A 12893-nucleotide genomic window follows, 5' to 3' on the forward strand; every position below is an offset into this window, starting at 1 on the left:
GTATTAGAATGAAAATTTGAAGTATATTTTAGGTGTATAATTTTTTTTTTATGCATAAATTTTTTTATTGACTAATTTTTATTGTTCTTTCAACAAGAGTGAGGTTGCATATTTCTGTGTGTAGAAACCACAATATATAACATTCGTATGAATTGTCTGTAGCTAATGTTTGCTTGTTCTTGCTGAATCCATCTCCAAAAGAAAATATACAAGATCACACAAGCATGCAAATTTAGTCTGAGAATCATCATTTAATTTGTACATTGAAGATATAGATAAGATCGTCTACTATTTTAGATGAATTTTTATTATTAGTTCAAACTCCTTTTTGTTTCCTTTTTTTTTTGGTATTTTCTTTTTACTACCATTTTTTTAATTAGCAAAACCATATCAAATTGGATAGGAACAAATATGGATTCACTACTTAACAAAAATTCTACAAACGACAGCTAGACTCATTAGAGTTAGTTGCATTTGCATATAGGTTAATTAGGGTAGTGATGGTGGAGAAAATAATTAGGGGATCAGATCAGATTAGAGCAAATTGATGACGTTTATAGAGGCTAAGTGCATTTCAAGTCATGAATAATAATAATAGAGGCATATATTGCCATGTATTTCATGATTATTGTCCTCTATTTAGAAGAGAAAAAAAGTCACCACTCAAGTGCTTCTCCACTAAAACTATACTAGTGTTTCTATTAGTTACGCATTTCCAGAATAAAAGACATCAGAATCATGTGAAACATGACAAAAATAGTTACCATATTTGGTTAAAAAAATACATTATTTCTTACAAAAATGTGAGTTTGATTCCATTTTTGAAGTATAGGAAAAATGTTTAGATGATGTGTGTTAAGTTTTAACCATTGATATTATATACCTGTAATAAAAATTAGTCATTAAATTAATCATGTGTATAATATATATATACGACTAATAATGACGGAACTAAAATTCTAATAATAAAAACCTAAGATTATTTTAAATATTATTTAATAAAAATATTACTAAAATATAAAAAAGATGTAACTTTAATTTTAACAACACTTTATTGACATGCATATATAGGCATAATGAATAAAAAGTTGAAGACTTGTTGGGGGATCATAGTTAATGTTAGGGACGGCAAATAGGTCTAAACTCGTTGGATCGATCCGCATAACCCGTTAAAAAGGCAAGTCGGACTGAAAAATTGAGACCGTCACACATCAAAAGCCCGTCTTACCCGTACCGCTTAAACCGTGGGTTTTAGCAGACTTTGGCGGGGTAGACTTTTCCGTCGGACTTAGAATTTTTTTGAAGATGTTCAAATTTAGTGTTTTGGATTATATTTTACGTTTGATTGATAATGTTCTAAATTTGTAGATGTTTAATTATATATTTTGGACAAGATTTATTTTATTTTGGACAATGTTGATTTTATTATTTTGTTTCAAAAAATTTGATTTATGATTATGTTTATTACATATTTATAATTATAAAGATTTTAAAGCTTGAAACACATACACAAGACGAGAAAATAATATGGAGTACCCTCGCAGAGCAACAAGAGATGTTTCTCTTCATGAACTCAGCAAAAGGCTTGCTGAGTTTTCTCAAGTGAGAGGATGGGATGAATATCACAGTCCAAGAAATCTCCTTTTGGCTCTTGTAAGTAACCACCAATATAGTTAGTTATTAATAGATGTTCAAAAAACATGACTCTTAATTTTCGACAGGTCGGAGAGGTGGGAGAACTATCAGAGATATTCCAATGGAAAGGAGAAGTAGGAAAGGGATTACCAAATTGGAGTTCAGCTGATAAGGAGCACTTAGAAGAAGAGCTTTCAGATGTTCTGCTCTACCTTGTTCGTCTTGCTGATGTTTGTGGCCTTGATCTTGGTCAAGCAGCTCTTGCAAAAATAATCAAGAATGCTCAAAAATACCCTCTTGTTACTAATCATAATGATCATCACCACAACCCTGAACCCAAATTAGAAAAGTTAAATTCTGAGTAATGTGATCTTTTGTAGTTCAAAATAATGATTGAACATGAAACATCTATCATAGGAAGACATACCTCTCTCACCACTATTGTTGTCTTGTAACATGTTTAGTTGTTTAATTAGTTTGAGTCTACTATCCGCCGTGTAACACCAAATTAATAATCATGATGTGTGGTTTGGTTAATAGTACACAGTCACTTGACAATGTTAGGGGTGTCCGCGGATCGGATCGGATCGGATATGGCCGAAAATTCGATCCAATCCGCATAATTTTCATCGGATCGGATCGGATATGATATCCGCACTTTTTAGTGCCGGATCCGATTCTTTGCGGATCGGATCGGATTGGAGATCGGATATATCCGCATAATTAAACATTCTCTTTTTAATCATATTTCTATGTAAAAGAATTCGATAAAAATATTTCTTTCATACTTTTAAACTTATTTATTCCTAAAATATTTTTAATCAAACACTCTCTAAATAACAAAAATAAAATAATACAATATATGAATAATAATTACTAACTAAAATATACAAATAAGTAAATATAATACCAAACATATATATATATATATATATATTTTAATTATTATAGTGCGGATCTGCGGATCCGCGGATCAGATACGCAGATGTAGAGCAGATATCCGCGATCCGATCCGCAAAGGGTGCGGATCGGATTCGATTCGATCCCATCAATTTGCGGATCGGATCGTATCCGTAATTTTCGGATCGGATACGGATATTTACCGCAGATCTGCGGATACGATCCGATCCATGGACACCCCTAGACAATGTGTTCTAATATACTTTTATTAGCTAGTGGTTCCTTGTGGAACAGAGCATATATTTTTGTGGTCAAGTATTTACTTTTCCAAAAAACTTTCACTGTGAGGGAACTAGTGTTATTATTAATTTATTATTGGTGCTAGATACCCTTAGTTTAACAACTGATAAAAAACAAAAAACAAGAAAAGAAATCAAGTACAGTAATAATCTTTTTTTTTTTTGGGTATTTCTATCGTTACCACCGGCTAATTCCCACATGCATAATGCATGTGACGATATATATATAAACCATAAAAAATATAACTGAATTATCTTGAATGATAAAAATATTTTTGAATATTATTATCAATAAAAATACTTTAAAATAATTTTAAAACGTGTTAAAAATATCTAATTATAATCAAAGATTTGTTCCATTAGTCAATTATTCATTTATATTAACATAAAATGTCTCAATTTATGAGCATACATTTTTTTACGTTTTTAAATAATTTGAGGCCATTTGTATGGATAATAAAATTTGAAAGCATTTTTGTTAACGAAAAATAATTCGGATATATTTTAAGGGGTTTACTCAATATATATATATACTTCTGGGATTAGAACAAATCAGTCCAATTTGACCTAACGATATCTAATTCTCAAATTGGGCTTTCAACTGATAACTTGGCCCAACAAGCAATAACAACAAGTCTAATTCATTTGATTAAAGTCCACACCGGTCAAACCAACTAAAAAATGGGTCATCATAATTCGAATCTGACTCGATTTAGAAAACAAGCTAAATATTTTTTTCACTACTTAAATTATCACCCCCAAAGTGATAACTACTCAAATATAGGTGTTTCGTCCTGGCACTGGGTGGCTGAGCTTTAGCGACTCCGAGCAAACGGCTGTCGGAGAGGAAGAGCTGTACGTCGGCCTGGATCGAACACTGCGGCGAGAATACCTGCAAAAGATACTCCGACGCTCAAGTTAGTAATGATCTTTAGTGAATTAGCTAAGTAAAGAATAGAAGATTGAGAATGGAACCTGAACCTTAGCCGAGGATATTAACTCGGCTTTATAGGAGTTGTTTTATCCGTTTTACTGGGGATAAGTCCTAGTTTGTAGGTTGGTTATGATATTCTGTTTTGGTGATTAGGTTTTCTTATTTTCAAATGGGTGAGGCCGTTCCTGTCTGCTTTCGTGCCGAGCTTTTCGGGCGGCCGAGGATAAGGGTGACGTATCATAGCCCCCAAGCTTGCCTTGGTTTGGACAGGACTAAGGCGAGCTTTCGAACCAGGAGTATCGCAATCCTCGGTCGCTGAGTTGTTGTCGTATACGCTCCTTGCAGCCCCCAAGCTCGGCTTGGTTCTGTGCAGAATCCAAAACGTTTTGGGTGGCTTCGTTCTGCGCGCCATTATAACATGATTGATGTGAAACTGCCCCGTTTTTCTAGGCACCCTTGTCTATTGGATTTTGTAGTGGGTTTAATGCTTATCTTTTTTAACAATCTGGATTAAATGCTGTGGTATTGTAACCGTTTGTGTTTTAGGGGAGTTATCTCTAGTTTCATTTCTCCTTTCCTTCATACTGCTGTGTTTTGAAAAAAAGTTTGTCTTCTATCTGACTGAGAATGAGTAAGAAAGGTCAGTGTTAACTCCTCTTCTATTTTCTTTTTTGCTTTTCTGTTTTTCTGTTTCGTTTCTCGTTGATGGAGAACTGTAATGTGGGTGATCTATATGGTTGGGTGGATGCTAGGGTGAAAGAGTATGCCTCCCAGTTTGATGATGAGGAATCGGTGAGGTTGCTGGGTTCGGATTTTTGGGTCAGGGAGGGTAGTAATGTTAGGATAGAGTTATTACCTTGTGAGAGAGGTGACCGAGTGTGCAACCGACTGGACGATTGGTCTTTCTTTTTCATGTATAGTTGTTTGTTTACTGAGTTGGGTGTGAGACTTCCCTTTACCGAATTCGAGTATGGGGTGTTGTATTGGTTAAATTGTGCTCCAACCCAGCTTCACCCTAACTCCTGGGGTTTTGTCCAAGCGTTCGAAATTTTAATGGATCTGTTGGAGCATCCGCCGTCTTTGAGGCTGTTTTTCTCTTTATTTCAAGCAAAATGGGTGAATAGGGGCTTGTGGGTAAACCTTAGTAGCTATCCCCATCGTTCTGTGTTTGGTCTATATAAGTCTTCGTTTAAGGACTTTAAATCCATGTTTGTAAGGGTTAGGAGTATACCCGAGGATTTTCCGTTTTATTTGAACGAGCATTTAGTCGAGAGATTTCCTTTATTTTGGTGTGCCGAGCCGTATCAAGCATTGGATGTAGATGATAGGCTTCCTGACGATGATATCGTGATGGATTTTTTGTTTAAGTCCTTGGGTCCGAAAGGTTTGTTGTCGGTTGCCGAGATGTTGAAATGGGATACTGATAGGCAGGCTGTATATGATCACATAGGTAATTTGTTTTACTGTGTTTGTTTCCTATTTCTATTTTGATCTGTCGTTCCTAATTTGGTTATTTGTGATTTGCAGTCGAGAAAGCTCCTGCCATCACCACTGCAGGTTTGAAGTCTTTCTTCAATCAACGCAAGAAAGGTGAGAAAGAGGTTTCATCTAATGTCGGGAAAGGTCCTGCTGCTTTGGTTCAATATGGTCCTGGGCAGAAGCATAAGAGGAAGAGAGAACAAGCTCAAGGCAGCCTTGCCGAGGTCTTAGAAGGTAAGGGAAAGTCTTCTATGATTCTGTAGATGGTTGAGTCTGCATATGAATCACAAAAAATGCTCCATGGGTATGATGAAAAGGAGCATGCTAGATCTTTGTGGGCAAAGCTGTATCCTTTTAGCACCATGGCTGATGAACTTTGCTGCTTCCCGGATGACATGAAGATGATTGACGAAGTTGGCCGAGCTGGCATTAGCCGATTTCTTCAGGTACAGGTTTTGCTGTAATGTTGTAAATATTTGTTAATGTCACCTATTTACTTGTTTTATTTTCCGTAGGTGATTAGTGCTCGGATCGTTGCCATTGGTCGGGCACAGGAGCTTGCCTTGGAGCGGAAGGAGAAAGAGGCTTCCCGTGTAGAGGAGCTATCTGGGATCATCCAGGAGAAGGACCAAAAGATTGCTGAGCTCTCTACTTCCATGGAGAGGAAAGAGCTGGAATTGGCTGACGAGAGGAAACTGCAGAAGACATCGTCTGAAAAACTGAAGGTTATGGGGTCCGAGAATGATCAGCTTTCTGCTCGGATCAAAGAGTTGGAAAGTGGGATTTATGAGGCTTTTGCTCAAGGATTTGATCGCGCCGTTTCTCAGGTCAAGGTACCCGGAAGCTGACCCTTAGAAGCTTGATGTTATGAAGGTGGTCGTGAATGGTGAGCTTGTGGATGACGAGGCTGGTGCTGAAAGTGATGGCGAAGGATCCAGCATGGGTGATAAGGCAGATTAGGCCTTTTTTAGTTTGTGCTTTTATTTTGTAGGTTTTGTATATGGTGTTTTGGATTTGAGACTTGTATCTGACTGTTTTAGTTCTTTTAGACAATTCCGAGTATTATTCTCGGTTGTGATATTTTGGGTTCCGAGTATATAGCTCGGTTTGACGGTGACTTGTTTAGTTTTTTTATAAAATATGATATTTTGGCAAAGTTGTGATAATGATATGTTGTGTTGTGATAACAATTGCGTGTATGTATTGAAGATGGCTATCTGTTGCCATTTCTTATCTGATCAGACTGTCAATAAGTAGAGCGGTAGCTTTGATATAGGAGATATGGTGGAGTGAGCCTTTAGGCTTTGTTTGGGCAACTTAATGTTGTTTTGTTTGTTTGTATTTTTCCGAGTAATATGCTCGGGGTACGTATTGTGTTTTCCGAGTATGAAGCTCGGATTATTTTGAATGTTTGTTGGTTGAAATATATGCTAACTGCCATGATAAAAATGTTTTACTTGCAATGTAAGTTACATTGGTATAATGTTTGTGGCGTCCGGCCTCATTAAAACCCTCTCCGAATAAAACCCATGTGTTTTGGGAAAAAACCTTCGAAGGAGAAAAAGAGTACCATCATTCGTGGATTTTACAATATGTGTCATGATTGGCATTCCCTTAGCGAAGAGACATTCCATGTTCCTGGAAGCTGATCTCCTTTAAGGGTTTCTAGCTTGTAAGTCCCCTTTCCGAGATTTTGGAGAACTCGGAAAGGTCCCTCTCAGTTTGCTGCTAATTTGCCATGTGCTGGAGGTTTCCGAGCTTCTTCTGTTCATCTGAGTACGAGGTCTCCTTTTTTGAAGGACCTATGAACTACTCTTTTGTTGTGTCTTTGCTCTATGTACTATTTTCTGGCCCGCTGCTTTATGGCTGAGATGTCTCTTTCTTCTTCCACAAGATCCAGCTTGGCTGTTCGAGCTTGCAAGTTGTTTGATTGGTCATAAAGCTCGGCCCTTAATGTTGGGACGCTGACCTCTACTGGGATCAGTGCTTCTGCACCATATACCAGCTTGAAAGGAGTTTCTCCTGTAGCAGATTGAATGCTGGTGTTGTAGCTCCATAGGATTTCTGGGATGAGATCGGCCCACTCTCCCTTTGCTTCGCCGAGCTTTTTCTTTAATCCCTGCAAGATGATTCTGTTAGCTGATTCGACTTGCCCGTTGGTTTGTGGGTGCTCGACTGAACTGAAATAATGTTTAATGTTAAAATTTGTTAAGAAGGCAGCGAGTTTATGGTCCGTAAATTGTCTCCCGTTATCCGAGATTATCTCTCTTGGGATACCGTATCTACATATAATGTTTTTCCATAAAAAGATCGCACTTTCTCTGCCATTATATGTGCTAGTGGTTGTGCTTCTATCCACTTAGAGAAATAGTCTATTGAAACTAAGAGGAACTTTACCTGGCCTGGCGCTTTCGGAAAAGGTCTGAGGATATCCAATCCCCACCTATCGAAAGGCCAGCTTACCTCTATGGTGTGGAGCTCCTCGGCCGGGGTCTCTGAGAGGGTAGCGTGTTTTTGACAATTATCACATGCCTTGACTTTCGAGATGCAGTCTCTTTTTATCGTCGGCCAATAATATCCTGTTCGCAGTATCTTTGCCGCCAATGCTCGTCCGTCGATGTGGTTGCCATAAACTCCTTCATGTGTTTCTGCCATAACGTCCTCGGCTTCCTCGTTGCTGATGCATTTGAGTAGTGGTTGGGAGTGTCCTCGTCTATACAGGGTATTTTCGAGTATTGTATAGAAACTTGCTCTTCTTCTGAAGAGCTGCAAGTTCGGCTCATCATCTGGTATTGCACCTGTGATGATGTAATTGAGAAAAGGTGTTCTCCAATCTCGCACCTGCATGATGTTTAAATCGAAGATCGGCTTGTCAAGTGTTAGCTGGGACAGTGCTGATGTGTTTTCCATTTGCCTTGTTGTGACTAACTTGGATAACACGTCAGCCCTGGTGTTTTGTTCTCGGTTTACATGAATAATATCAAATTTGCTGAATTTTGAGATGAGATCCTTTGTTATGAGCAAATATTTCTCTAACAAAGGATCTTTTACTTGGTACTCGCCCTTTACTTGGTGCACTATTAATGAAGAATCACAGTAGGCTGTTATCTTGGATATCCCCAGTTGTTGAGCGAGCTTCAGTCCTGCTAGCAGAGCTTTATATTCTGCTTGGTTGTTACTCGCATTGAAGCGGAATTGTAGTGATTGCTTGGCTATCACTTTCTCTCCTTCTTTTAGTAGTACCACCGCTCCGCTTCCTTCTCTGTTTGATGCTCCATCTACATGTATGCTCCAATTGGCTGCTGTTTGTTGTATCTTATTAGTCATTTCCGACACGAAGTCAGCAAGTACTTGTGACTTCAGGGTCTTTCTCGACTCGTATTGAATGTCGAACTCGGATAGTTCGATTGACCACTTTATTATTCGTCCAGCGAGCTCAGGTCTGGTTAATATCTGCCTTAGTGGTTGGTCTATTCGTACTACAATTGTGTGGCTTTGAAAGTAATGTCGCAGCCTTCTTGCCGTGGTGACTAGTGCCAGCGCTAGCTGTACTATCTTTGGATATCTTGTTTCTGTTGGTTGCAGTACCTTGCTAATGAAGTATACAGGGTTTTGCTTTTTTCCTGTTTCCATCACTAGGACCGAGCTTATGGCATGGTTAGATACTGATAAATACAAATATAACAGCTTACCTGCCTCTGGTCTCTGGAGTATTGGAGGTGATGTTAAGAGCTGTTTGAGTTCAGTAAAGGAATTCTCACATTCGTCCGTCCATGTGAATTTCTTGCCCTTAGAGAACGTCTGGAAAAAATGATAAGATCGGTTTGCCGCTGCGGGTAGGAAACGTGATAGGGCGGCTATTTTGCCTGCTAATTGTTGGACCTCTTTTACTGTTTTTGGGGTTATCATGGTCAGCACTGCATTGCATTTTTCTGGGTTAGCTTCTATACCTCGTGACGTTAGCATGAAGCCAAGAAATTTTCCTCCTTGGACTCCAAAAGCGCATTTGTCCGGATTGAGTCTCATGTTATATGTTCGGAGTTGGTTGAAAGCTTCTACCAAGTCATCACAGTGTGACCCTTGCACAGGCGTTTTTGCTACCATATCGTCTACATAGACTTCCATATTCCGGCCTATCTGTTGTTGGAATGCTTTGTCCATTAATCTTTGGTATGTCGCACCTGCATTCTTTAAGCCAAAAGGCATTACCTTGTAACAAAAATTTCCATGTTCTATTATGAAAGCTGTTTTGCTTTGGTCTTCTGGGTGCATCAAAATCTGGTTATAACCAGAGTATGCATCCATAAAACTCAAGGCTTTGAAACCAGAAGCATTATCAACTAACTTATCAATGCAAGGTAATGGATATGCATCTTTAGGGCAAGCTTTGTTTAGATTTGTAAAATCAACGCACATGCACCATTTACCTGAGCTTTTCCTTACCAGTACCACGTTTGATAGCCATGTGGTGAAGCGAATTTCTCTGATGAAACCTGCGTTGAGGAGCTTCTCGGTCTCTTCAAGTGCTGCTTATTTTTTCTCTTCTCTGAGGTTTCTTTTCTTCTGTGCTACTGGTCGGACTGTTTTGTCGATTGCTAATTTGTGGCAGATGACTTCTGGGCTTATTCCCGGCATGTCGTCTGATGTCCATGCGAATAGGTCGGCGTTCTGGCACAGTATGTGTATAAGTCTTGCTTGTTCATTTCCTTCCAGTGCTTCTCCGATGTATGTGTATTGTTTTTCATCTGCTGTTAGTGTTAATTGGTGAAGGTTGTCCATTGGCCGAGGTCTTTCGCCGAGGTCTTCTCTAGGGTCGAAGTCGGCTAACATCGTAGCTTCAGCCGAGCTATGTATGGCTTGGACCTGGGGCCGAGCTGTCTCCTTCAAATGGGATTACTTTAGACAGGCATTGTAGCACTGCCGAGCTTCTTGGTGATCGGCGTATACTGTAGCGATTTTGTTTTCCTGCACTGGAAACTTGACACACAGGTGTAATGTGGACACCACCGCTTTGAATATATTCAAGGCGAACCTTCCAATTATAATATTATAAGGGCTATAAACAGTCTACTATTAGGTACTGAATATCGACGGACCTCGACATAGGGGTCTCCCCCATTGTGGTCCTCAGCCATATATGTCCCATGATGGGGACTCTTTCTTCGGAGAACCCATTAGCTCTCCCGAGGAGGGTTGTATCAGTTTTTCTGATAATTGCATCTTTTTAAAGGTAGAATAAAATAAAACATTAGCGCTACTACCTGGGTCCAGTAGTGTTTTTCTTACCAACAACTCTCCGACCTGGATGGAAATCACCACTGGGTCGTCGAGGTTAGGGCTTGCCGATCTGAAGTCTGCTTGGTTGAAGGATATCGTGACGTCTGGGTCCTTGTCCTTCCTTGACTGTAGTGTTCCCTCAATTGCCAGCATCGCCCTGTAGCTTCGCTTTCTGGCCGAGCTTGTCTCACCTCCGCCTGCAAAGCCTCCTGATATGTGGCTAATGATTCCTCTTGGTGGATCAGGAGTTGTCTGTTCTTTTTTGTCTATCACTGTTTGTTTGTTCACCTCTCTGTCTGAGTTTGTTCTTCTGGCTTTCCGGCTCTCAACATATTTGTCCAGAAGCCCTTGGCGTGCCAGTCTCTCTAAGAGGTCTTTTGCGACAATGCAGTCGTCGGTGGTGTGGCCGAACTTCTGGTGGAAGGCGCAGTGCTTGCTCCTATCCACAAGCCTTTGGTCCTGGTAGTTCCCTGCTCGAGCTGGCGGCTTCACAATTTTGGCATTCAGAATTTCTTTGATGATGTTTTCTCTCTTGGTATTGAATCTAGTATACGTGTTGTATTTTGGTGTGAGTTTGAAGGGCCTTTTTGTATCCTTGTTGCTTGGTGATCTGAAAGCTTTTTTCTCATCCATCTGCTGAGGTTGTCTATCCGGCTTTTGAGCCTCGCGGAGTTCTTCAATCTCCATTTGACCTGCAGCCCTTTCTCGGAACTCCTCCAGTGTTTTTGGTTTTGTTATCACAATGATTTCCCGGAATTTGCCTGGTCGGAGGCCGGCCTTGAGGGCATGCAGGTGGACCGCCGGATCCAAGTCTTGGATCTCCATAGTAGCCTCGGAAAACCTGGTCATGTAGTTTTTTAAACTCTCGTGTTGGCCTTGCTTGATTGTGCCTAGGTAGTCTGATCCATGGACATAAATTCTCGATGCAGCGAAATAGTCAATAAAGGATCTCGCTAGTTCCTCAAAGGAGGAAATTGAACCTGCAGACAGTTTAGAAAACCACAGTAATGCAGCACCATCAAGATAAGTAGGAAAAGCCCGGCAAAGCACGGGCTCGTTGTTAGCGCCGTTAAAAAACATCATGGATTGAAACTTTTTAACATGAGCTCGGAGGTCATCGAACCCCTTGTATGGTTCCAGCACTGTAGGTAATACAAAGTTCTTCGGCATCTGGAACTTAGTGATCTCGTCAGAAAAGGGGTTCTCGAGGGTGAGCTTTTCCTTTGGTGGAGTGATGTTCAGGGGATCCGTATTTCCCTGCGCCGAGCTTTTAGAGCTTTCTCCTTCGTGCTTTCCATTGTTCTGTGCAGACAGTTCGGCTATCTTTCGCACCTCCGCTTGGAGTTCGGCGATCTGAGCTTAGAGCTCTGCCTGTGTGGGTTGGGGGTTCCCATTGTTAGCCATGTCCGAGGATAGGGAATCCTGCAAAATAAGGTAAGATACTAAATAAAATGAAAGGTGAGGTCAGATATATTCCGGCCCCACGGTGGGCGCCAAGTGTTTCGTCCTGGCACTGGGTGGCCGAGCTTCAGCGACTCCGAGCAAACGGCTGTCGGAGAGGAAGAGCTGTACGTCGGCCTGGATCGAACACCGCGGCGGGAATACCTGCAAAAGATACTCCGACGCTCAAGTTAGTAATGATCTTTAGTGAATTAGCTAAGTAAAGAATAGAAGACTGAGAATGGAACCTGAACCTTAGCCGAGGATATTAGCTCGGCTTTATAGGAGTTGTTTTATCCGTTTTACTAGGGATAAGTTCTAGTTTGTAGGTTGGTTATGATATTCTGTTTTGGTGATTAGGTTTGTTGAGCACGTTTCTTATTTTCAAATGGGTGAGACTGTTCCTGTCTGCTTTCGTGCCGAGCTTTTCGGGCAGCCGAAGATAAAGGTGACGTTTCAATAGAAATAATTTTTTATTCTGTAAAAAAATAACCAGGAACAGATCTTTTGAGGGACAATGGAAGCCATGGTCCTAAGTAGTTTATAAAAATATTAGTAATATATTATTATAGATTATAAGTAGTTCATTTGGTAAAAATTCTTATTCCATATTCAGTACCATGAGTTCAATACTCCACTTTTTCATTTGTTGTTAACACCCTTTTATTTTAAATTTAGCATATTGGTTACTTTGTTGCAAGTTCTAAACTGAAGTTATGTTTTATTGATTTTATAAATAAAAATATACAATAATATTGGTGTTATTATTTTTGAAGTTTAAATATTTTTTATTTATTTAATTTAATATTATTTTATGTTAGTTTTTTTTAATTAATTTTTTTTATAAAAAAGATATTCAAATATTCAATAAGTATATATTAAAATTGTTAATATTCATCATTCTAATTATAATATTTTTATATATTTTA

The 12893-nt window shown here is 39.4% G+C and overlaps 3 protein-coding genes across 3 annotated transcripts; 1 reads left to right on the forward strand and 2 right to left on the reverse strand.

Annotated features, from left to right (window-relative positions):
• On the forward strand, positions 1512–2179 carry LOC107619257 (dCTP pyrophosphatase 1). The gene is made up of 2 exons (XM_016321518.2): positions 1512–1653; positions 1722–2179. Exons 1-2 carry the CDS (start codon positions 1528–1530, stop codon positions 1998–2000), a joined length of 405 nt encoding a protein of 134 aa, XP_016177004.1. The 5' UTR covers positions 1512–1527; the 3' UTR covers positions 2001–2179.
• LOC107611387 lies at positions 7088–9453 on the reverse strand. The gene is made up of 3 exons (XM_016313323.1): positions 7645–9453; positions 7525–7529; positions 7088–7427 (listed from the first exon to the last, which is right to left on the reverse strand). The coding sequence occupies exons 1-3, from the start codon at positions 9451–9453 to the stop codon at positions 7088–7090; spliced, it is 2154 nt and encodes a 717-aa protein (XP_016168809.1).
• Positions 10375–11694, reverse strand: LOC107611376. The gene has a single exon (XM_016313315.1). The coding sequence runs from the start codon at positions 11692–11694 to the stop codon at positions 10375–10377; it is 1320 nt and encodes a 439-aa protein (XP_016168801.1).

This window comes from Arachis ipaensis, chromosome B01 (assembly GCF_000816755.2).
Source record: "Arachis ipaensis cultivar K30076 chromosome B01, Araip1.1, whole genome shotgun sequence".
NCBI lineage: Eukaryota > Viridiplantae > Streptophyta > Magnoliopsida > Fabales > Fabaceae > Arachis > Arachis ipaensis.

What these genes read in the sequence shown, in the direction of transcription:
- LOC107611387 (XM_016313323.1), bottom strand. Translation starts at nt 9,453, where the DNA reads ATGCCTTTTGGCTTAAAGAATGCAGGTGCGACATACCAAAGATTAATG.
- LOC107619257 (XM_016321518.2), top strand. Translation starts at nt 1,528, where the DNA reads ATGGAGTACCCTCGCAGAGCAACAAGAGATGTTTCTCTTCATGAACTC. An exon ending in GAAATCTCCTTTTGGCTCTT is followed by an intron (nt 1,654 to 1,721) that starts GTAAGTAACCAC and finishes AATTTTCGACAG; the next exon opens with GTCGGAGAGGTGGGAGAACT.
- LOC107611376 (XM_016313315.1), bottom strand. Translation starts at nt 11,694, where the DNA reads ATGCCGAAGAACTTTGTATTACCTACAGTGCTGGAACCATACAAGGGG.